Genomic DNA, 25377 nt, shown 5'->3' on the forward strand with positions numbered 1-25377 from the left:
CAGTATCCTGCCTGAGGGTCAAACTACTACCATGTGTGCCCTCTCCTTATCTGCATGAAGCCTGCAAGGGCAGCCCCCTGCCTACAGGGATGTGCCGTAAATGTCACCTTCCTCCCAATCAGTCTGTCCGACCTGACTCACCATTTCAGAAGCGGAGTACGCTTGAACATTCTTCGAGAACTTTCCCAGGCTAGAATCACACCTTTATCCCTATAACAATCTGTAGGGCAAGATAGCAACATCCTGGTTGTGGGGATAAAGGGCACTGAGTCACCGACGGATGGGGACTCACCCTTGCAGCCCCCATGTCTCCTGACGTCCAGCCCTGACTCTTGCTGCGAAGCCCGGTTATAGCCATCCATGTTTTGTGGTGAGCTATGTGGGGCCCGCAGCCTTTCTCTGCCTTGCGCCTTTGCACCTGGAAAGAATCTTTTACAGCCACAAGGTCTCCATACTCTTGGAAACAGAGCTGATGCCTCATTCCTGTTTCGGACTTTCCTTGACCTTGCAGATTTGAGCCATGTACGTGCTCCCCAAGCACTAACTCCTGGCCAGGCGAGGCTGAGAGCCTTCTCAGGGGCTGGGAGTCCTTGGGTGGTCTCATCGCAGCAGCACATGCCCTCGGGGGCTCTCCAATCCCCTCGCTGCTTCCTTCTGCTTTCGCTCCCAGATCCCTTACTATCTCTGGTGGAAATCGCTGGAGCCCACTTTGCCTGCAGAAAGCATCTGTGTGCCCTGTCACCGCCCACCACAACCAGTGTCTGATAGATGCGGAGGCCCTTAACCAGTGTCTCATACATCCTTCAGCTCCCTTGTCCCCCAGCCAGATGGCAGTAAGGGGTGGCCTACACTGTCTGCAGATCTGCCAGTAGCTGGAACCCAAGTCGCCTTCTGTGGGACCCTGCTGGACATCATCCCTCACTGGCCCACTTCCCGGGCCCAGGCTGCTTTCCTACCCTCCCCACAGATTTGCTCGGAGACTGTTTCCTCACAGTCCACACGAACTTCCACCTCAGGGTCTGCTTCTGGGAAGCCCTACCTGAGGCCGTTGTTGAAATAAAACGTGAATATCTAACCAATTATGATCTTAGGGTGTAATGGACTCCTATTGGGGCCCCTGCTTCCCGAATCCCACCCCCCATTAACTCTAGCCCAACACTCCCACAAGGAAGTGCTTCCGAAAGCCCAGCTTCATTGCATAGCTCTGCACCCGCCAGGAAAACAGTTTCTCTATAAAATCAAGGCCGTACACCCTAGCAGAGCATTCGGTTTCTCGCCATCGGACCACGGCAGCTCGCTGCACCCGGATGCTGCTTGCCTCATGCGTGATGTGCTAGTACAGTATGATCCCAAGGGAGCTGCCGCCCTTCTGGTGGCCGTGTCCAACTCCCCAGCCTTTGTCCACACTGTGCCCCCTGCCAGGGTGCCCTCCTCAGCTTCCCTGGACTGGTTCTGCCCCTTCGTCATGTCGTCCAGGGCGGGCTCCGCTCCCGCTCCGACCCCCAGCACCCTGTAGGCCATCACCTCTGCTTCGGCCCTTACCCTGTTGCTCTTATGTCATCTGCTCTGTGTTCATGTCACACAATGAGGGTTCTCAAGGGACAAAGCCCATGTCTGATCATTGTTGTCAGTGTCCCTGACCCTAGGACAGTGCATGGTGCATGGCAGGCACCTACACGTCTGGGTCCAATTGACGTGAGGACGAGTCTTGAAACTCAGGGCTATGGACTGAAAGTGTGCCCCTCAAAGTCATATGTTGAACCTCTACCCTGCAAAATGGTGATGATATGTGGAGTGAGGCCTTTGGAAGGCAATTAAGGTTGGATGAGGTCATGAGGGTGGGACCTCCAGGATGGGATTAGTGTCCTTGTCAAAAGAGGAGAGAACAGGACTCTCTCTCTGCCATGTGTGGACACAGTGAGACAGCGACTGTCCATAAGCCAGGAGCAGAGTTTTCACCTGGAATTGAATTGACTCCCACCTTGATCTTGGACTGCCAGGCTCCGGAATTGTGAGATTAGGTTGCTGTTGTTTACGTCACCCAGTCTGTGGAATGTTATGGTGGCCCGAGCTGACGAATGCACGTAGGCACAGTAAACCAAAATGTGTACACGTCTGAGTGAGTACCAACGCACCTGTTCTGGAATCCTGCGTCCGCACCTGCGAGAAGTTCTTCGTGTGTTTCTAATGATGGAGGAAAGAATTAATGCATTTTTCTCCATTAATTTTATCTGCATGTAATGGCAATGCTACCATCCACTTTTTAAGGATATTTTGGTCCAGGCTAGTCTGAACCCCTACACCTAGCCCCCTAAGTGTCCAGCACAGATCTCTGGACCCCCTCCCCCCAAGCATTCTGATGCAGGTGGCAGGTGCAGCCCACGGTGCTGTTGGGCACCGCTGGGCCCGTGAACGAAGGCCAGGCCTGAAACTAGACAGACACGCTCTTGCTCCGGGATCTGCCTTATCTATGTTACCCCACTTTTTTTGTTCTGCCGTTAAATTTTGTGTATTACTTGTACATGACAGACAGAGTCAGCAAGTATCCCCAAAACTGAACAGTGTCGCTCCATCAGAGGCGGAAGCCAGGAGACCCGCCTGGAGGAGCCATTCCTACCACTCTCAAGGCGCGTGGGCACTGGCTTCACCTCCGTAGGCCTAACGTCGCCATCTCTCTGGGTTCTCTGAGGGTCTGCCAGAGCGGCAGAGTGTACTTTCTTTATTCTACCTTGAGCTGGGGGGACCGGCTGAGAAGCAACCTACACCCGGCCGGCTCCATCGGCAGCCCTGGCCACAGGGCAGCACTGAGCACCTCCTGGGGCCTGCGGGACTCCCTGGTGGCGCCGCGGCCCCTCCAGTGCCAGCCCATTGGCCTTGGCTTTGCCGCTTCTGCCAGCAGCCAGTACTGCCCTTGCCAGGAACTCTTAACTATGGTCCCACAGCCAAGGCTTTGTAGCTTCCTCTTCGGCCGATCCAGGACCCACGGGGGCTCCCTTCCTGCCAAGGCCATCAGCCCTTGGGAAGCAAAGCAAGATCTTGTCGGGCTTGCATGGTCCTTGAAGGGGCTTCCCCCGGGGCCGGCGGGGGCAGAGGCCCGGGCGTGCAGCAAACTTCCTCAGCCTCCCATGCAGAAGGCCTTGGCGTGGGGGCAGGAGAAGAGTTAAAAGTTTTGGGCTGAGCCTTCAGTGTTCAATTTCTTTATTTCCTGTTGATGGCATTATTGCCTTCCTACAACCATTGACACATGTTGCTTTCATCTGTTTCGTTTCAAGACATGAGTACACTCGCTGGAAACTATGCTTAATAGCTAAACTCAAAACATTTGGATTTCCTTTCCTTCTTGACTCTTTGCTGGTGTGCTGCGTTCTTTGCTGGGCTGGTTTTGGGTGGTGGTGGTGGTGGAGGTGGCGGTGGTGGAGGTGGTGGAGGAGGTAGGGGGTGGGGTGTTTTTCAGCCACCATTTTTAACCCAGCAGAAAGGAGCTGGTGGCTTCCTGGCCAGTTGCCTCGGGCCCATCTGCTACATGTGGGATATTTCACGTTGGGGCGTCAGGGGCTCAGCCAACCCCCTTGCTGTGGTGCTTGAACAGCATCCAGCCTCCCCCTTTGCCCAGGGAGAGGACGGGCCTGTGTAACTGCAGGGCGGGAGGGTGGCTTGGTGCACCCTTGCGCTCCATGAGTCATGGCTTGGACCTTCTCAATGGAGCCTCCAGAACAGAGAGGTGAGCCCGTCAGTCTGGGCGCAAGGACTGGGGGGGAACAGACAGGCCCGGCTGCCTGGGGATGAGATGTGGACAAGCCTCCCCCTGGCTATGACTCGGGTGGAAAGCGACCATTGGAAGCAGGCCAGTCTCATCTGGTTGGAATTGGATTTGACACATGTTTCCAAACCTGGTTGCAGCCACTCGCCCTTCCCTGGGCCCAGGCAGCATTGCCTGTTGACACAGTCTGCAACGAGAGCCATCGGCTCATGGGAGAGCCTGAAAGGCGGCTGCCGCCGGGCTTCGGCGGCTGCCCTGTGCTCAGCGTGCCCAGCCCCCACCGGGCTCCCCAGTGGATCTAGGACATTTTCCTATGGGGAGGCCGGGGTTGGGGGGTGGGAAGGGCCGCCACAGCCTGGCTTCCTGAGATGAAGGGAGGTGAACATTTACAGGGCACTTACTGTATACATGGACCTTTATGTCCATTTTCTCATTTTACCCTCCCTGTAACCAGGTGGTTCCTTCGCATTTCATAGCGGAGGAAACTGAGGCTCAGGAAGGGCAGAAAAATTGCCCAAGCCACACAGCTTCTAAGTGGTGACTTGGGATATAAGCCTGGGCTTGAGGTCTTCCGAGTGGTTTCTCCTGTCTGGGGAGTTTGGGGGGAGGCGGTGTGATGCCACACTGCCTGCCTGGCTGCTGGGAGGGGAGCCCATGTACCTCCCTCTCCGCCCCCACTCTACCTCCCCCGCTCGGGGCCTTTTCTGCCCAGCAAGCCACGTCTCAGGCAGGTAGAAAGAGAGTTCACAAAAGCTCGTAGATAGGTGAGCGTAATTGTGTGCTTTTTACCCAGCAGGAGAGGACATTTGAGGCCAGTCTGCCACCCTTTCAAGTGGGCAGATCTGGCCAGAATCGGAGATAGCTGGAAGAGTGGAAATGCTAGCGGATTATAGGGCCAGGAGATTTATCGCCCTTATCTGTTCGGACTCGCCAACAAAAGTCGCCTTGCTAAGGAAGTGGACTTCAAATTCTATGAAACTATTTATGTGTTTTCTTGCCTGGTAGTTCCAGGCTGTCTGTTTTCTGGTTTGGGGGTGAGTCTGTGAAAGGCCGTACCGAGGCCCAGGTGCAAATGCAGGGTCACTGACTGTTGTCTGAAAACGTGGTTGGCATGAAATAAACACGCCACTGCCTTCAGAGATGCCAATTCTGGTGTGGGCTGGGCTCTGTGGGCTATCAGGTTGTCCCCTACAGGCCCCGGATAGCGGTGCATGATGCCAAAGCCCCCAGATGAGACCCCAGGTGCAGGCCCTGCAAACAGCCCTGAATGGCAGCTCTTCTATAACCTGGTGAGGTGAGGTGAGACCAAGCTCATGTCACATGTTTGACCCGGTAGAAGGCATTTCAAAATGGTGGGATCACCCAAGAATGGGATGGAACCTCCTCTCTGCTGGTTTATTATTTTTATTAAAAGTAATATAAAGTTGTCGTATAAATTTTAGAAAATACAAGATAATATTGTTCAGTTGCAAGGACCAATCAGAGACCCACTCAACTGACCCCAAGGGAAAATGGGTGTGCGTTCAGAGAACATAAGTGGCCTGGGGGGCTTCTCTATCCCTGACAATGGGTCCTCCCTCTGCTCCCTGCGCCTTCATAACTTCAGCAAGTGCCCCCCAGTCCGTGACAGCCATTCCCCCAGCCCCACTCTGTCCCCTGAGCACAGCCTTGGATCCCACAGAGAAGAGCTTACCAACGCAGCTCATCTTCCCAGACCTGACTACTTAAGTCATGCTGCCCTGGCCAGCCCATGATGGGCTGCCCAGGAGTGGCATAGCCAAACCTGATTCTCTGTGCTCAAGGCGGGTGGAGTCACATGGGACAAAGGCCCATCCCCTCAGAAAGGGGCTGGTGGTGGCCCGCAACCCAAGCCCGCTAACCCAAGTATAAGAAGCAAGAGAATAACGATCCACAATCCCACCATCTTCTAGTGAATTCTTTTCTCTATACATTTTACCTGATTGAATATGTTCTCTACAATTTTTGCATCTTGCTTTTTGGAGTTAACTTCGTAAACATTTCCAATAATATCATTACTTTTAAAACGATAATGTAATGTTCCTATGTATAGCCTGTAGTGTGTCTCTAATATACTTAATCAGTCCTCTACAAGCATGAATGTTATTTCCAAATTCCTATGATTATACATAACCTGGATGTTATCTCCAAATTCCTACAATTACATATAACCTGGAACACTTGGAATAATACCAGAAGTGCACGAGATGATGTGCTAGACTCATTGTTAGTCCTAGGAGTGTTTGGAAGCCTTTCTTCCAAGGCATAAGAATAATGGTTCTTGGGAAGAGGCCATAGGGACAGAGGGTAAAGTGGGTCCCCACCTCTCAGCATCTGCCTGTGTCCATACTACTTTTCTTGACTGCTGGACCTGTGGACGAAACCAAAAGCCACAGCCAGCACGTCCCCCCCTCATCTGGGGAGGAGGGACCGCGGTGACAAGCTACCGCCTTCTGAAGGCTCACTCCTCTTACCTGATGACACTGGCCACCCCCGTAGATGAGATGGGCCCTGAGGAGGGAGAGTAGAGTGAGTCAGAGATGCTGGTGCCCAAGTGCCTGCTTGTGCAGGTGAGGACTCTGGGCAGCTCAGAGCGGCCCGGGTCACAGAGCGGCGTGGAGCTGGAGCCAGCACTGGGCTGCAGACCTGGGCGCTCACCACTCCTCTCCCCGATTACGCATTCTGTTGACAAGAACACATTAGCCAACTGGAAGGATGATAAAATGCCTTTTCAGTTTGATGGCTCTCAGCCTTAAGACTGGCAGCTTAGGCTAGATGTCCTCAGATATTTAGGCCTGTCATTCAGAGAAGGGGAAACTAACACTGGACCAGGGGTTCTGCCCCTCTGCTAAAGAGGGCAAAGGACAGTGGGCCTGAGGCAGAGCCCATATGTCCATCCTGGAGGGATGTTCAACAGGCAGCTCCTTCTAGAGGGCAGGTTTCCACTGCCCAGGGGTGTATCTCAGTAGGTCAAGGTTCAAGGTTGACATCTTCCAAGACCATAATGGTCGACCTTGAATTCACTGCCTTATGGGGAGAGTCCCTCTCTCAGGGAGCTAGGTGACCTTGAACTATTCACTTACCCTCTCTGAACCTTGGCCTGTGGCTGGTGGCAGCGCTGTCCGTGTTGTGCGAGGGCTGGGAGGGACTGAGAGACCAACCCTGAGCCTTGTTCTTTCCTACTACACTGTGCTCACATCTGGCCCCAAATGCATACTTATGTGCGTGACCTTTATCATGTGTCTGGAGCCCTCTGGACAGGCTGGCTTCGTGGGCTTGGAGCTGTGCCATCACCTGGGGCCCCACTCAGAGGTCCCCTGCTGGGGTCAGTGCTGTGCTGTCCTCATCTTGAAATTCCTCATAATTGTTGAACAAGGGGACCCACATTTGCAGTTTTCTCTGTGCCCTGCAAATGATAGCAGGTCCTGGTCTCCAGGCCTGTGTTTCCCCGTAAAAAAGGTTGATGATAGTTGCGCTCAGAGAGTGGGTGGGCAGGGGAGTAAATGAGGGGACCCATGAAACCCCTTCCAGAGGGCCTGGCCCACCGGAGGTGCCTCTTCCTCTTCCCCTCAGCCGGGTGCACCGCCCCAGCTTTCCCTGCACCCCCAGAGGGCGTCTCCTCCTGGTGCATCTTCTCTGCCTCCATGGACTCTGAACCAGGGATTCAAACAGGTAGAGCACAGGAACCAGACTGGGAATTACAGCCACCTCCTCGGAGCCCTTGAAGCCCTTATCAGAGAGGAAACTGCTAACGACTCTGTCTCTGCTTTATGGCAGCTCTGCTCCGTTTATTGCCCTTTTACTGCGCTGGGCCCGGGGGTTCAGACAGTGCCGCTCTCTGGGAGGGAAGATGGCGCCACGGAAGGAGCCCGGCACTGGTGATGTGGCCCTGAGACCCACCGCCCCGCTGGGGACAGGCCTTGGACTCCCGGTGGCCAGGGCGGGGTCAGGCTCCGGTAGTTCCTGACTTGGCCCACAAGCCACACTTACAGGATGAGTGTGATCACCCAGCCCAGGTCCCTGGGCTCAGTGTCCTGGGCCGGTGCCCCCTGAGTGGGGAAATGATACTAACAGCAACAGCAGTCACTGTGCTTCCCCCAAGCTGGAGACTGCCATGGGCGCTTCACACGTATTGTCCTGATCCCCACAGCAGCCTGGGTCTGTTAGGCACCCAGGACTGGCGTGTGTGGGAAACATGAAAACGGGGAACTGGAAAACCCTTTTGGTCATAAGCAAGTCTTACAAGGTGGTTATTTATCCTCAGCTCCAATTCATAAGTGAGGAAATGAAGGCTTAAGAAGAGTATACAACTTATTCAAGGTCACAGAGTCGGTGGTGGGGTGAGAATGAGACAGAATTTATCCCTCTGACTCCAAAGTGCAACGTGAGGCATTGCTTCTCATTCATTAATTCCCCTGCCCCCTCCTTCATTACCTGCGGGTACCCAAGTGGCCGCCTTGGTCCTGGCACCTGTGGTAGCTTCATGTGGTCAGATTGTCCCGACACGCATCCCTGGACCAACCTAGCCCCTTATGTATGTGAGACAAATGGCCCAAGGCACATGCAGAAGGGAGGGGGCGGGGGGGAGGGGCGGGATACTTCTGGGGTGGGTGTCTGTGGCTTCCTGCCTCTGTGTCCCCCCTTCGTCCCCTCCTCCTCCTGGCCTTGGTGCCTCTGGGTCAGGCCCACCAAATAAGAGTACATTTATAGACAAAACACTTTCTAGAGGGTATCGAGGTTTTGGGGGAGCTAATAAATAGCACCCCTTTCCCCTGCCCAAGTGCAGAGTGAACTGAGAGCAGACATAGGAATCAGGCAGAGGGAGATGAAACGTTGAGTTTGTTGCTGATGGAGGAAGTACGCGGCAGCGATCGGCAATACTTGCCTGCCTGCAGCTGTATCCCAAGTCAGGCAGGCTTGGGACTCGACCCTGGCTCAGAGGGACAACCTCAGTTCTCCCCAGGAGTCAGGGGCTAACCTATGAAATTTAGGGCTTAGAGGAGCAGAGGGAAAGGGGGACACTCTGCAGGCCAACCCCAAGGCGGGCGAGCAGAGCTATGCACACCCTGCTTCATCCCCACAGCCTCTGAGGTCTGGCATCCTCCCCAATATGAAAGCTAAAGGAGGGAGGGCAAGCAGGCTTCCATGCAGGGCTAGTGGGTCAGGATACAGCCCGCAGCTGACCAGTGACGAGTAGAGCAGGCCTGCGTCCTGGAAGGGCAGCAGGAGTGTGCGGCCAATGAGGAGAGCGGGCTGGTGCCTCCATGCCCCAAACTCTTGGCGGCTCCGTTCGCTTCACTGAAGGGGGTGAGGCCTAGCACAGAGGGGCCAGCGGGAAAACCTAACTGTACCCCTTGCTCCCTCCTACCCCTGCACATTATCCAGAGTCAGGAAAACAGGGCCCAGATCCTCCCCCAACCCCGCTGGGTCTACTGCCCCTAGTAAGGTCATGCAGCCTCCCTCAGCAGAAAGGGAACTGAAGTCTGAAAACTTACCGCTGTCAGGCACTGCAGTCCAGCCGAACACAATGCTGAGTGCTTCTAGAACGAACTCCCTTCTCCCTTGCGGCCTCCCCACTGAACACCTGCTATGCAGGACACTGTGCTAATTTCAAAGACAGTGGCAGACACAGAGGGGCTTGCATCCCCCTTATGTGTCTTTTGATGAGGCTCCGCCTGTCAAGCGGGGCCTGGGAACCAGGGTCAGATACCCAGCAAGAGGAGCGTTTGGGGCCCAGGGCCCAGCGTGGGGCTGGAGGAGCGTGGAGTCAACAGTCCTGAGTGCAGAGCATGGTTGGGGGGTGCTAGGAAGGAGCTGGGAGGGGCTTAACCCTGGACTCTGTTATCCCCCTTTAAAGCTCCCATCCACCCGGGGTTGTCCCCACACCAAGATGCTACATCCAGCCCAGTTCAGAGACACAGAGGCCTGTTGGTGTTGGTGGGTGAGACCTACCGTATCTCACATGCAGGGCTCCTTCGGGAGCTCCCTGGCCAGCAACAGAAAATGCACCCTGGCAGGCAGGCTTGACGTGCCTGCGGCCATCAAAACATTCCCATTTTCTGTTGCTGCCAGAGAATCTATACAGAAAAGAGTCGATGAAACACCACATTTTGCAGGACTTACAAAGAGAGGAACAAGCGATTGGGCAGCAGCATCACACACTTGGTAGTCACACCTCAGTCATTAAAAATGTGTTAAGGAGAGAGCCAGGCTGCTGCGGCGGCACGCGCCTGTGGTCAGCTCGCCCCAGAGGCCTGCAAAGGCTCCGCGAACAGCAGGGCCAGGAAAGGCCGTGAAAGGGCCCCCTGGCTCCCCTGACCTCACGCCAAGGCCCCATCTCAGGGATCTTGGGAGGAGCAGAATGACAAAACGTGGCAATGCTGTCCCTGCCGTAGCCCTGGGAAAGGCCTGGAGGGTGGTCAGCAAGGGTGACAAGCGCCAGCACCGCTTGGGGGAGCTGAGGCTGTACAAGGATTTAGGTCCTAAAAGCAAAGGCTGGTGGACCATTTGCAAGTACAGTTGGCCCTCGGTATCCACGGGTTCTTCACCCGCGGATTCAACGAGGGCACATGGAAATATTTGAAAAAAAAGTTATATTGTTTTTATATTTTTTTGATGTCAACTGGGTAATTGGGCCTCTGATGGTTGCGTCTGTACGGCACATGTACAGACTTTTTTTTCTTGTTGTTATTCCCTCAACTGTACAGTGTAACAGCTGCTCCTCAGCATTTACATTGTATTAGGTGTTTTAAGTACAGCAGTCCCCCCTGTCATGGGCGGGGGCTATGTTCCAAGACCCCCATGGATGCCTGACACGGGGGAGAATTTGGGCAGCGCAGGGCCTTTTTACATACTATGTTTCCCTATGCAAGCATGCCTGTGATAAACTTTAATTCCTTTCCTACCATAACTAAGCTCTTATCACGCACTATCGTCCTAACTTTGGCAGGTTGAGGTGTGACAGCGAAAGTACCACAAATCACTTTTTCCTTCTTTACAATTTCAAAGATGGTAGATTCATTCTTACCAGAGACGTTAACAACCTCAGCATACAATTTTTTTTTCTTATTAAGTTGACAACGTTCACCACCTTGCTCCAAGGAAGCACTTTCCAACTTCTCTTGGGCACCTTCGAATCGCCAACCTCACTGCTCTTGTGCCTTGTGGCTGTTACTAGATCAAATAAGGGCGACTTGAACACAAACGCTGTGATTCGGCAACAGTCCGCCTGAGGTTTGCTTGCAAGGGGTCACTGAGTGACTAACGGCCGGAGCACATGCAGCGCCCAAAGTTGCCGAACCGTGGCCTGGTGGGGACAGAGCAGGAGGGCTTGAGATTTCCTCACGCTACTCAGAATGGGGCACAATTTAAACCTTATGAATTGTTCACTTCTGGCATTTTCCATTTATTTTCAGACTGCGTCCGACCTCAGGTAATTGAAACTACAGAAAGTATAACAGTAGATAAGGTTATGATTTAAAGTTCATGGGAGGATGACATAGGTTAGATGAAAATACTACACCATTTTATATAAGGGACTTGAGCATCTATAAATGTTGGTTTCTGCAGGGGTCCCGGAACCCATCCCCCGCCACCTACCCCGGGCCATAGACACCTAGAAACTCTCACTGCCATCTCAGCAAGGTGTGGGCCTGCCGGTGCACCCTGAGGGAGGTGCACAACAAAGTCAGCGGCCCGCAGCCCCTGCCCCCAGCCCCTGCCCCCAGCCCCTGCCCGGTAGGTAGCCGATGGTGAAATGCCTGCCAAGGCCTAGGGAAGCCTTTGTGCCGGCTGAGCGCGCTGCCTCTCAGAAACTAAACGTACTGGCTGCTACATTTCCATTCAAACTCCATTTACAGATGGCATTTTTTTTTTATTTCCACTTCATAGTTAATGAAGGAGGTCTCAAACTGTCCAGAAGACCTGTAGCACGGAGGTCCTTAGCAGGGGAGATCGGGGCCCCAGCACAGCCAGGATTTTCTTAGTTTTTTTCCCCCAAAATAGCTCATCTTCCCTGAATGCTCTGCAGTTACCAGGCGGGGTTCTACCCACTTCACTCCAGCACCTCATTTAACCTTCATGACAACCTCCAGTATTTCCATTCCTCCCATTTTATGCTTGGGGAAACTGAGGCACAGGTCAGCGGCAGACTCTCCCAGGTTTATGCAGAGCGCCATGCTCGGCTGGCTCACAATTACACTTCAGGATAAAGAAAACCCCTCCCTCCCACGGCCCAGGAGGTACTGCCAAGCCCGAGCCCAGTCGGACCCACCTTGCCCCCCCTACCCCATTTTCTACGGGTTTCTGGAAAAGGCACAGCTTCCTCCTGCCCGGGGCCAGTGCAGGCGCTGCTCCCAGCGGCCCACAGCCCCAGCACCCCCTTCCCCTCCCGCACCCTCCTCGGCCCTCTCACCTCTCCTGCCCAGCGCCTTACACAAAAAAGGTCAAAACAGCCCCTGGGTTACTGGGGTCTTCCTCCCCCCTCCCCCTTAGAGGCAGGCCGCTCAGGGCAGCCCCCTGGGCTTCTGCTCCACGTGGGGCCCGGCGCCCACTGCAGTGGGCACTCGCCTTCCTCCTCCCATCCCAGCTCCGAGGGAGGGGGGCGGGAGGGGAGGCCCCTCTTCCTGGGCAGAGCTGCCATCCTCAGGACAGGAGGACCCGCTATTGTCTTGCAGAGTTTAAGGTCGATTTCTTTTCACAGGGAAATTCAGAGCAGAGACCCCCTGGGGATGGCTGGAGAGGGGGAAAGGAAGCGCCTTTGTGGGGTGGAACCGGTCAAAGCTCGCGGTGGGGGTGGGGAGGGTCGTGTGAGGAAAGGAAGAGCCAAGTTCGGGCGCAGCAGCTGCAGGACCTACGCGAAGTGGGTGGCCGCCTGAGAAAGCTGAAAGGGGGGAAAGGCCTTGAGACCATCCCACGCCCCACGCCCCCTTCCTGGGTGGCAGAGCGGCTCTTGGCCCGGGGACCCACCCTGCCGCGGGGGCTTCTCCAAGGTGCCCGGTGAGCATCCCGGGGGACGCTGACCTCGCCCCCGCCCCTCTCCCCGCGCATCCCCGACCCCACCCCGCTCGGCGGGCAGCGTCTCGCACCTGCCCTCACCCCCGCCTGCTCCCCCGCCCCCCCGGGGCTTCTCCGACCTCCGAATAGGAAGAGGGAAGGGGAGGAAGCCCTTTACTTTATGTGACTCTATTTTCTGACCCCCGAAATCGGGCCACTAGGTCTTTATCATTTTCTGATTGGTAGATTAATGGATTCACGTGAAAAGTTTTACAAAGGTAGACAAACTTAATGCATTGGATAAATTTCTCTTTTTGAAAATAAATTCAATTCTGCCATATGATATTATCAGCTAAAAGTTGGCCTTCTTGCCTTGTCACCTGCTGAGGTTGGTGGCATCTTGCTCCTGTCTTCTTTGACAGAAGAGGTGGGCTAGCTCAAAGCTTGTTTACTCCACTTTATTTTTTTCTAACATCCCCTAAGTGTTGGGGTGATTCATTGAGATTGTCAGATTTCACAGTTTCAATAGTAACTATATTTTTTCTATGACCAAAAGTTATTGGAGAGAGTATCAAGAGAACATTAGTAACAGGAGGTGAAGCTCAATCCACACATTTTAATTAATGTTTAAGGTGCTCATACTTTTGCTAAGACAACCATGAAGTGTGTTCAGCCATATCTGATGTGCAGACAACTTCTTGTTTGTTCAGAGGATATACTTTTATGGTACCTGTCATTAAAATGGTGATCACAGGACAAAAAAGACTTCTCCTAAGTCATTCTGGGCCACCCCATTCAGGAATCCCTCCCCCATCCAAGTTCATGGGCTGGAATTCTGAGGATGGCTTTACAAGGATCATCATCATTCAAAGGATTCACCCCACCCACGCCCCTGCTCCTTTGGGCACCACATTTTAATCCCAACGATACTCCCCTTGGCCTAGGTGCTGTGGGGCTATGGGGGAGAGGGGAAGAAGGCGCCGCCTGGTGGGAGTGAAGGAGGATAAAGGCACAGAGAATGGAACGTGGGGACCCCCATGTGGGACTGCCCTTGGCAGGAGCCTAGGGTGGCAGCAGGAGACAAGGCTGGAGAGGGGCTTGGACCAGCCACCCTGTGCGCCATGCTGAGGACTTGGGTCTTATTCTGAAGGTTAAGAGTGGCCAGAGAGGAATGGAAGCCGAGGATGGCGTGCTCAATTTTAGCTTACAGAATGCTCTCTGCTGTAGCAACATGTAGGGGATGCCAGGGGCGAGTGGCAGGGGGAAGAGCCAGCACATTCTGCTGCTCCTGGCAAGAACCAGAGCCCTGGCAGGGGCAGGGGATCTGAGGAGAGATGGTGATTTTAGAAGAGTTTTTAGGCTGAGAGGCTGAAAGGGGTGAAGGAGTCTAGACAGGGCCCAGGTTTCTGACGGAGGTAGCGGGTGATGGTAAGGTCGCTGCCTAACTGAGGTCAGCCGGGTTCAACCGGGACGTAGTAGGTTCCACTTTAAGAGTGTTAAATTCCGGAAGCCTGTGTCCTGGCCTCTCACAGGTAGAGATGATGAAGGGGGAGAGGGACAGAGGGCAGGCCAAAGGCCTGCGATGTCCTGATCTCTAGAGGGTAGAGCTTGGCACTGTGGGTGGGGACACTCTCGGGGTTCATCTTGTTTGGGACTCTGCCTCCTTGACTTGTGTGTCTTTTTCCTGCACCAAGTTGGGGAAATTTTCAGTCATTATTTCCTCAAATAGGTTCTCAATCCCTTGCTCTTTCTCTCTCCCTCTGGTGCTCCTATGATGAGGATGTTGTTACCCTCCATGTTGTCCCAACGTCCCGTAAACTGTCCTCATTTTTAAATAACTCTTTGTGCTGCTCTGACGGGGTGTTTTCTGCTACCTTGTCTTTCAAATCACTGATTCGATCTAAAACATTTTGCGGGGAAGGAACCCAGAGAAAGAGCACCTTGTGTGGGGTGGGGAGGAGCAAGAGGTGCCCTGAAGAGCCGCAGGAGGGGGAGGGGCTCACTGTCAGAAAGTGCCATCGGATCAGCGCTTGGATCTTGAAAAGGAGAGAGAACTGCAAATAAGCCCAACCACGTACGCGTCAAAAGGGACCCGTGTGACTGAACAATGAGGGCGTCTTTTACCTGGCTGAAAACGATTTTCAAAAGAGACTATCTTGGGTTGAGGAGACAATGGGAGAAGAGGAAGTGTAGACAAGCGAGTGTAGACGCCTCTTGAAATAAGTTGCCAGCATGACTACCACCTCAGTGCTCTGAAGCCAGCAGGCAAGACACGAGGACATTGAGGACATTGCGACAGCATCGGCTGGTTACATAACAGAGCAGCACACTGGGGACCTGACTCGGGGAGGTTCCTCCGACAGGAGGCGAAATCCAGAGCCTCTCCAGGTGTGCTGGGGCGGCCTGGGACTCCGCCCCACCCCCGCCCCCGGGCCGGGGGCAAATCCTTGAGAACCCAGGAAAGCACTCGTCAGCAGAAATGCTTAAAGCAACTCAAGCAACACTGACACCAAAGAATAAAGGAACTGATTTCAAGGTTGGCAAACCTTCACTTTCCAGAAGTTGTTTAAAATGAACAAGATGAAATTTTCAGGAGCAGAGGAAAATGTCCAGAGAGAGCGCCTAGAAACACAGACAGACGTATTTATGAGTGAAGGTGCACTTGCGGCCAGTTGGAGTGCTGACTTCAGGGTTTCTTTTTCCTACCTGCCTGTCACTTCCTTTTCTGAAAACAACCTCGGGGTGGGGGTGGGGGTGAGGGGGTGGGGGGTTCTGCCTGACGCTGTGGGAGAAGATAACTTCAGCACTCAGAAGCTCTTTCTGAATTTGTTTCAATAGTGATGGTCTCTTAGAAGCTGAGGCCAACTCCCAAAAGCCAAACTCCAAGGGGATGATGAATGGCGAGACGCCATTTGTAGCTCCATTTGTAGCGCCATTTGTAATAAATATAAAAAGCACTTGAAAGTAAATCAGACCAGGACTTTTTAAATTATTGTTTGACTTCGTGTGTTTTAAATTTAACATATCAAAAAATGATAATTTTATTAATGAATAAGTTCTCTCCAACACTTCTACAGAACAGATTTCTTAGAGAAACCTCACTTTTTCACTCATGGCTTCAAAATCTCCACCTTGACATTCTTTCTTTCTTTCTTTTTTTTTTTTCTTTAATAAATAATTCTTAGAGGGGAAGGGAGGAGGAAGAGAGGGAGAGAAACATTGACCAGCGGCCTCCCAGGCATGTGCGCTGACCAGGAACCTGAAGCAAACAGCGACCCGCTGAGCCATGCCAGTCAGGGCCCCACTTTGACATTCCCAATCCCTTGTCTCCAAAGGAGAGAGAAAGGAGGAGACAGGATGGCAGGAAGTTGAGTCTGATTTTTCCTCCTCCCTTCCTCCCCTCCGGCTCTGTTAAAGTCCATTCTCTCTCAGGTGGATCAACCCCACTAAGATGCCCATGGAGACCTCTGCCATGTGAAAGACTTGGTGGAACTGCCCAGGACCTGGCTGAGGACAGTCCAGTGCCAGGGGTCAAGGCCACGCACGAGTAGGGGCTGAATGAAGTGTGCTTCAGCAGAGTTTCAGGCTGAAGCCCTGCGGCAATTCCTTTAGAAAGCATCTCAAATCATGTTTACTAGCTCTGCCCTAGAAGTCAAGGACTTGAGAGGCTCAGGGCCCCTACCTTAGCCAGCTCTGCCCCGGGTCTCTGCTGCGCTGTGGTGCAGGGGAGAGAGAATGGACCAGGAGTCAGGACCCTGAGAGGTTCTAGCTACCTCAAATGGGGGCAAAGTGATCTTGGGGAAAATCTCTTCACCTCTTCTTTGCTTAATTTCCCCATTTTGAATGATGGGTCAGATTACATAACACTTTAAGGACCTGCTGTCTAGAAAATTCTGATACTTTTCGGGGCGAGGTACCTGATAGGATGGGGTTTGAGAGATGGCAGAAAGGCGCAACCCCCTCACACCCTCCTCCCCAATTTTCTCTGCAGGGGGCACGATAGGGGTTGGGGACTCCCTTCTGCAGGACCTCCTTGGTCAGCTTCCAGGCCCGGCCCCCAGAAGTGTGGCTCCGGTTGGAGGGCGTCTTTGCTGTGGAGTTGGGGAGTTTCTTCCTAGAACAGGTAATAGACTTTTGAGGGAACAGGATGACTACACAGGAGTGACCGCCATGTTTTGAGTATCTGCTGAGTATCATGCATCGTGCTGGGCAATTACCTTATTGCTTATCTTCACAACCGCCTTTGGAGAGATGTTTCTTCCACTCTAAAGGTGAGCACATGGGGACTCAGAGTGGTTAGGTGACCTGCTGTCTTAGGAAAGGTTAACTGTATCTCTCTCCATCTCCCCCTCAAAACAAAGGTGTATTGTTTAAAGTGGCACTTTTCCAAAGAAATGAAATACAAAGTCACTGAGTCTTAGTGAGCAGTGTCCTGGGTCTGAGCACCTCTGAGGTCGCAGCTGGTGTGACTTCCCCTCTAGAGGGGTACTTGTGGGGCTGGCAAAAGGTTGGAGATCTGGCCAGATGCCTCTCAGGGAGCACTGAGTCCTTGTTTTCTGGGATTCTAGGGTTTCAGCCTTGTACATACTTCCAGAAAAGAATTACCCTCCGCTTTATTAAACTTGTCTGCACTTAGGCAAAGTGGGCTGTTTATCCTCTGTAGGGTTTTTCTTTAAAGGAGGGGGAGCATGAGCATGTGCAGAAATCCATCACCTTGCTTTCCAGTTTCCAGGCAACCGTGCAGGATTACAAGTCACATGATATCCCTGCTGCCAGGGAGAAGGAGAAAATGGAAAACTGCTATCTTGAGAAAGGGGCTCGGTATAAGCAGAGGACTTTGGATTCTCCTCCAGAAATATTATCAACAAGTAGTCAAAGACCTGAAGGCTCTGGAGGGATCCTGGCTTCTCAGCCCTTGGCCCAGCCTCCTGCTGGATGGGCAATGTACCACCAGGTGTAAAACGGTTGTGGGGAGTTAGATGGAGGGGGAGTCGTTGGCCCAAGGTTAGCAGCACCTGCTCTGGAAAACAGGCTCTCAGAGGGGTCGTTAGTGAGAAGATCTAACCCCAGCTAGGCCTTGCTCCTGAATCCTCATCTCCTGTCCCTGCTGCCGCCCCGGGGATGATGAGGGGAGCTGAGTCTGTGATGATTAGGGCTGCTGGGGGCGGTGAAGGGTCAGCGGGGACAGCTGGGAGAGAGAGAAAACCACCCATGGAGACCAAGTTTCCACTTCCTTTTTTAAAGCCTCCTCTTTCTGATCATTGTTTATTTTGATTTCGGATGTTTTGATTTTTTTGATCTCCCCTCCCCCAACATGTCTCTGTGTATGCACATACACACACACTCGCTGCTGCTGTTTATATTATAGACGCTTCTATGGCAATCCATCCCCTTCTGTATACACTTTTTATTCCTGTAATAACACCCTCTATGGCCCGGAGACTCCCCGGAACCCAGGGACAGCTTTGCTTCTGGCCCTCCTGAGGTGGCTGAAGGGGGTGGGCGTGCCCTTGGCCATGGGTCCCACATTCCAGCATTGTGGATGGCCAGGCTCTGAGATCAAGCAGACCTGAAGTGGACTGGCTTCCAGTGTCCTCACATCCTGCAGTGTCCTGAGGCAAAGATGAGTCATCCAGCCACACGCTCACTGGTTCACTGGTCTTCCCAGTTTGCCCCGAGGTGGCTGTCTATCACAGCCCGGACTGCTGGTTTTACCCCAGCCTGGCCACCTGGGGAGGTGAACCCACAGTGCCACCTGGCACATCACGTACAGGCAGGTGTCAGAGAGGGAGATGCTGCCCGCCTTGGCACCCAGGCGCTGACAAGGACGCTAGTCCCTTGTCACTATCCCATGGGCTGGGCGTGGGGGTTCAGGGCCGGGACTCTGCTGCTTGCCCTTCTCCAGCACAGCATGGAAGGTGCAGCTTCTTTTGTCCTATTCTTCTTGCATGTTTCAAAGTTCTGAAGGCCTAATGACAGGTCAGCGATACCTTCGCATTGGAAAGGGTTTGTCATCCTTTAAGTTCAACAAGAAAATAAATAAAGGAAAAGTGAGTAGAGTTGGAGAGCCAAAGCCTCACACAGCTCCAATGGTGCTTGGCTCTTCCTTTCATTTCTTGAACAAACTTGGTTTACACCATTGTTTCTTAGGAAGAGAAAAAGTTAATTATTAGCTTGTCGTATGATGGCTCATTCTGTAACAATGATGAGTAGATGAATAATGTTCTGTGTGACATTTCTCGTTACATTAAGTGAGGTTCGCCTCGTAAACATTGGGGGAATGTGGACAGGAATTCAAAGGTGACAGTGGGGTGAGGAGTTTTCAATACATTAAAACTGTGGGTGGAAGGGGAAAAGACATTCCATGTCTGTTTAATATGTAACATATGGGAGGATGGGGGATGCTTGCAAGAGAGTGTTGGGTATGCGATGTTACAGAAGGATGGTGGATGTGTGCACAAAGAGGGTTCTGATGGCCAGGTTGGGAAGTTGGGGGTAAATCTTATGTGAATTGAGGCATGCTTCCTAACAAGGTGTCAGATCCCATCTTAAGCACTCAGGCCTGTGCTGGCAGATTCACACCCCTATTCACACATCCACAAAAGCATGCACTGTGGGCTTAATTCACACTCAGATACATGCGTGCACAAGCATGCACATGCCTTCTAAGTCCAGACCCGCATTAGCTCTGACTTAGCAACTGACATTTGGCCAGTCGATCACAAGATGTCCTTACAAGATCTTCCTAGCCCACACTCCTAGGAAAACTTGAATAGAAGTGCAAAAGTGTTTGATGATAGAAAAAAAAGAAATCTGCTTGCTTGCAGTTCTTGCGTTGGCCAGAATGCTACAATAAACTGTTGCTTTCCAGAGCTGGGGAGGATGAAGGCAGGAGCGGGGGCGGCGGGGGGCGGGGAGCTGGAGCAAAGAGGCCAGAAAACTTGAAAGACAGAATCAGAACTCAGGCTAAGAACGCCCCTGGGGCGAGGCGGGGGGCGGGGGGGGGGCCTGGCAGGGGGCGAAGGAGGGCTAGGGAAGGGTTACCGCGGGAGCTAAGCGTGCGGCAGGGGCGGGCCCGGCCCGGCCTCGGCGGGCGTCCGGCGCTGTCGCTTTAAGGCGGGCGGCGCGGGCCGGCCGAGAGCAGCTGTGATTGGCGCGGCGGGATCACTGGCTCCCCAAGCCGGGCCCGGGGGAGTCGGCTGGAGCCCGCTGCGCTTTGATAAGGTCCTGGCAACTCAGTAACAACCCGAAAGCTTGGAAATAAAAATAACCCCTCATAGCAATGGTTTTCGTGACTGCCCGGCGTCCGAGGAGCCTGTGTCTCCGGCCGAAATCCCTGCTGTAAAAGGTAGAGATTCAGGCGCGGATCCTGCAGAGCTGATTCAAAGAAAGCCCCCCTGGGACAGGGGGCGAGGTCACTCCAAGCCGCATTCCGGGCGCCGGGGAAAGGAGGGGGTCCGGCCCTACGGAGACCGGCTCGGGAGAGGTAGTGCGAGCCGCCGGACGGCCCCCAGGAGGGGCGGTGGGGCACCGGGGGTGGCCCGGGGCGCGGCCGGCGCGTACCTCCCTTTCAGGACCGTGCGCTCGGCTCGCGCCTTTGAAGTGCACAGTTAAATCCACAGCGCAGTTTTTGTTGGAAGCGCCCGGAGGACATTTGGTGCGCGGAGTGACTGCTGGAAACAGGACCTGTGTTGAAAGCCGGGCCGGGCGGGGGCCGCAGGGGCCGGGGGCGGCCGCGGCGGGGGCGGAGGCCCACTCCGATCTTTTGCATAAAAGGGGCGGCGGGGAGCGCCGCTTCCCCTCCCTCGCTGGTGGATCTCGCTCTAATCCCGGATTGTTTCCCCACACTCCCTTCCCCTGCCGCGCGACTCCCCATGTTCCCCGACGCCGGGACCGGCCCGGGGGGGCCCGGGGCTGTTGCGAGCCGATCCGGGGGCTGGGGCCGGGGCCCTGCCCGGGGCGCCTGCGAGGTCTCGCCGTGGAGCGCGCGCGCCGATTTATGGTGAGTGCGAAGGCAGGGGCGGCAGGGCGGCCCGTGCGCTTTGATGTGCCGGGCGGCCCTTTGAAGTTGGCAGGCCGGCTATTTCGGGGCGCGCTCCGGGCGGCCGCATTGGAGAGCGGCGGGCCGGGCGCCCGGCCCTCCTGGGGGCTTGGCCCGGCTGCCCCAAGGGCCCTGCGCATGAGCCCCCTCCCCAGTAGGGTGGCGGGGGCCCTAAGGGAGAGACTTCTGCAAGTGGCGGCTGCGGCGGGGGCGGGATGCCCCCCGGAGGAGCGCATCGTTGTTGTAGTTATGGGATGTGAGTCGGGTTGTGAGTGTGCACGGCTTTGGGAGGTGGGATGAAAGGGTGGCGGCGCCCCCCACTTGCCCTCCCCTCCGCCTCCTCCCTCCGCCTTTCCCCCCGCCCCCCCCTCCTCTTCTCCCGCCTCTCTCCCCTCTCCCCTCCCTACCACTGGTCCGCGCTTAGGGGCCCCGAGCGCTGGCCGAGGCTCAGTCTGCGAGCTGAAGCGGCCCGAGCCCGGGGCGCCCGCGTTCCCTGCGTCCCTCCTCCCCGCCCGGGCCCTGCGCCCCCGGCCGCTCCGGCCCCTTTTGCGGAGAGGGAGAGACTCCGCGCGTCGCCATTTCTGGATCAGGCTGCTGCTTTTCGTGCTTTTTCTGCGGGCGCTTCTGCGAGCGGCGGCGCCGGGGACCGACCCGCGTTGGGGTCGGGGTGTTGCGAGCGCTTCCCGGGGCTTCGGCTCCGCGCTCCACGGCTCTGGACGCGTTCGGTTGGATTCGGGCCGGGGGGCGGGCCGGGGGGCTCGGCGGAGATGAGAACCTCGGGACGCCTTCGTCTTCCAGGTAACGGGGCCGCTCCATCCCTCCTCCGCTGGGGTAACGCGACGCTACCGCCGGCCCCGCCACTCTGCCCGCAGTTGCCCAGCTTGGCGGCCTGAGGCCCCGGGCGGGGACCGCACGCACCCACCCCTGGGCCGAAGTTTCGGCCCCGCGTTCGGGGTCGTGCCCCGTTCTCCCTCCCGCCTAGTCCTCCGGCCCCGTGCCCTTCTTAGCTTGATCCTACCCGTGCTGGGGAAAGCGGCTTGTTTATTGGTTAGACTTTTCTTTTGAAAAGAAGAGACAGGCTTGATCGAGGTCAGTAGAGTTCGGGATTCTTGGCATAGGCAGTGGTAGCGTGAGACGGTTTCTGATCCGGTTTTGTAGGGTTCGCGGCTCCGGGAGGTGGCTTGGGGAGGGGGGAGATGGGTGTTGCGTCCCGCGGCTTCTCTGCTCTCTCGCAAAGTTTGAAGATCAAAGTTGTTGTCTGAGTGAGTTGATTTTTGGTTTAGGGGAGCGGGGAAGACAGAGGTGTAGACTGAGTCTTACTCCCGCCAAGAGGCAGGAGGCGGGGGCGCAGGAACGTTTACAGCTCGGGGGTGGGGGGTCGTTTTCCAGCTAGGAGTCCGGGAGCCCATTCCGCCCCGTGCTGGGCGGGCCTCTTTCTCGGTCGAAGATCTGAATTTTTAAGGAGTAGGAAGGGGGAGCGCAGAGGGGAGGGGTGGGTGGGGGGAATGGGAACCAGATGCCGGGGAAGGGCACGTTTGGAGCTCGAGTTATCTATGAGGAGAGCCGAGTGGGGAAATTTACCGAAATTGGTTTCACCTGCACACAGCCCTGCGGCTCCGAGTGCGTGTGTTTGGAGTCGATGCTGGGGGGGCGGGGGGCGGGTAGAGGGAGGAGGGAGCGGAGCTGGGAGGCGCGGGCTTGGCTGCCCTGTGTGCTCCCGGGCGAATGGGTTTTTGGAAGGTTGTGTCTCACACCTCGCATGCCCCTTCTTTGCCCCCACCTCCCTTCTCACCTTCTCCGCCCCTTCCTCAACTAACCCCCTCCTCTGCCCCCACCCCCGCAAGTGTGCAGGGAGCTCAGATTTCGCCTTTGAAAAAGCGTCTGATACCTTAGATGAGCACCTCGCAGATAGCTGGGTTGCTTGATTTGAATTCGAGGAGTTGAAAAGCCTGTTTACTTTCTTGCTTTGATGTTGGGTAGATCTGGTTTTGATTAGATCAATACCCTTTTCTCTCTCTACCTCCCCCCTTCCTTTTCTTTCCAGAAAGGAGGCTCAGATGAGCGAGCCCCTGCTGACTTGAGAGAGTAAGAGAGACCACGCTGATTGCTGAGAGGAACTGGAAGCAGAAAAAAATTCCCAAACTCAGTGAGAAGAACTCGCTCACCATGAGTAGCAGTGCTGTGTTGGTGACTCGCCTGCCAGACCCCAGCAGCAGCTTCCGAGAGGATGCCCCCCGGCCCCCGGTTCCGGGAGAAGAAGGGGAGACCCCACCTTGCCAGGCTGGGGTTGGAAAGGGCCAGGTCACAAAACCCATGCCTGTCTCCTCCAACACCAGGCGGAATGAGGATGGGTTGGGGGAGCCTGAGGGACGGGCATCTCCTGATTCCCCTCTGACCAGGTGGACCAAGTCCTTGCACTCCTTGTTGGGCGATCAAGATGGTGCTTATCTCTTCCGGACTTTCCTGGAGAGGGAGAAATGCGTGGATACTTTAGACTTCTGGTTTGCCTGCAACGGATTCAGGCAGATGAACCTGAAGGATACCAAAACTTTGCGAGTCGCCAAAGCAATCTACAAAAGGTACATTGAGAACAACAGCATTGTCTCCAAGCAACTGAAACCTGCCACCAAGACCTACATAAGAGATGGCATCAAGAAGCAACAGATTGATTCCATCATGTTTGACCAGGCACAGACTGAGATCCAGTCGGTGATGGAGGAAAATGCCTACCAGATGTTTTTGACTTCTGATATATACCTCGAATATGTGAGGAGTGGGGGAGAAAACACTGCTTACATGACTAATGGGGGACTAGGGAGCCTAAAGGTCGTGTGTGGCTATCTCCCCACCTTGAATGAAGAAGAGGAGTGGACTTGTGCTGACTTCAAGTGCAAACTTTCACCCACTGTGGTTGGCTTGTCCAGTAAAACTCTGAGGGCTACAGCGAATGTGAGGTCGACGGAAACTGTTGAAAATGGATACAGGTAAGAGTGGCTGGGGGTGTAGGGGTGGGTGGTGGATGATGCAGACTTTGTGAATGTTTTGAGTTACAGTAGGGTGGGTGGGTGGGTGGATGTGCTGCAGAAGCTGACAAAGGTCTGTTGAGAGCCAGGACCACTGGCCGTAAACACTTTGATCTTGCTTTTTGTTGTTTAACGGGGTGGGGGTGGGAGTGTTACACACATATCTAAATGCCTGAAGTCTTGCAGTGCTAAATTCAAACACGGGCTAGCAGTATTCATTAAGGCAGGTTACTTAGTCTTCTGGGCCAGTCTTCCAAAGGGTTGAGAAAGAGAGAGAGGGGAGAGAGAACAGCAGCTTTTGATCCCGCTGAGTCACCAAATACAGTAAGCACCGGTTCTGGAAGGGGTCATTCACCACTAATCAGTAGAGAGTGGAATTAATGTGGCTAAGGAGGCAGCTGGGTTGTGGTGGAGACACAGGAAATAAAGTGTGTACCCATTGGATGTGGGGGTAAGTGGGATCTTTTGAACTTTTATGTGAAGATAAGAGCCAGCAATTGGGCCTTGTGGGTCTCTGTAGAATTAGCTATTTACCCAGTAAGACACCCTCCTTATTTACAGGGAAGGCCCTGGGACTTTTCCAAATAAAGGACCCTTAGCTCTAGAGTCTGCTGGTATATGAATCTAGGTTTTACCTGTTTGCAGCCTCAGGGGTAGACCTCAGTTGATTATTTTGTTACTTTGTGCTGAAGAAGCAGAGGTCTTGGCCAGAGAAGAGGGGCCCTGGAGTGCTTTCTCTTTCTGAGGCTTCAGAGACAAACAGCCCTTTACAGAATGGCCAAGTCTTAAGATTCGTGACCTTTGGAGGCAACTTCAGACCTCCCGTGAACATGAATTTTCCTCTTTCTCTCCCTTTCTCTCCTTTTGAATATTGAAAAAGAGAATGAGTCTCTTAACTCTAGGTTGTTGCCCACAGCCTGCCAGGGAAGGAGGTGGGCGCTTGATTGCTATCTCAATGGCTTATCTTGCTAGCCCTGGTATATTTCTCTGTGTGTTAAAAGACCCGGGCTGCCTCCTTGGAGGTTGCACCTTGTCTGCAGGGGAGGGCCTCCGGTGTTCAGGAGCAGGAGGAGGGAGGGCCAGGGCCAGGGCCAGGGCCAGGGCCAGGGCCGCCAGGTCTGAATCTTCGAGGGGATGGCTGGGACTCTTCCCAGGAAGGGAAGGGCTTGTTCTCCAACCACCAGGGGGCGCTCTTATATTCTCAGGAGCGGTTCACAGACAACTGGTATACACCTAACTGGAACCGATTGGCTTTTGCAAGGAAGCATAGGATCACCTGAAGGAGTTGTTTCGGCATCTTGACGCTTATGGTTTCATGTTGTTTTTGATGAAGATACTGGATCTGGCCTCTGACTGGGCAGTCACGGGGCACCCGCTGCTTCTGCCCCATTCCATCATGCGAACATTAGAGTAAACGCTGTTGGCCTCATTGCTCTCCCGTTTGGCAGCGGTAGCTGAGACTACTTAACGCCTGTGGTAAAGCTGCTGCTTCCCTTGGGGCCTTCTAACGGTGGGGCTTCTGTATCAGGACCCAGAGTGTC

At 54.4% G+C, this 25377-nt stretch overlaps 1 protein-coding gene across 4 annotated transcripts in view; it reads left to right on the forward strand.

Annotated features, from left to right (window-relative positions):
- The window catches only part of AXIN2 (axin 2), a 51084-nt gene that overhangs the window by 1568 nt on the left and 24139 nt on the right, over window positions 1-25377 (forward strand). For 2 of the 4 annotated variants that reach the window (XM_054573073.1, XM_054573076.1), the window contains exons 1-2: window positions 21289-21611; window positions 22858-23797. In XM_054573073.1, the coding sequence (XP_054429048.1) occupies window positions 22980-23797 (818 nt within the window). In that variant the 5' untranslated portion in view covers window positions 21289-21611; window positions 22858-22979. Of the gene's footprint in view, window positions 1-20669; window positions 20775-21288; window positions 21612-22857; window positions 23798-25377 lie in introns of those variants that run through there. The other 2 variants (XM_054573074.1, XM_054573075.1) reach the window with 2 other exon arrangements.

This window comes from Pteronotus mesoamericanus, unplaced genomic scaffold (genome assembly GCF_021234165.1).
Source record: "Pteronotus mesoamericanus isolate MK-2021 breed Mesoamerican mustached bat unplaced genomic scaffold, CSHL_Meso_final contig_246, whole genome shotgun sequence".
Taxonomy (NCBI): Eukaryota; Metazoa; Chordata; class Mammalia; order Chiroptera; family Mormoopidae; genus Pteronotus; species Pteronotus mesoamericanus.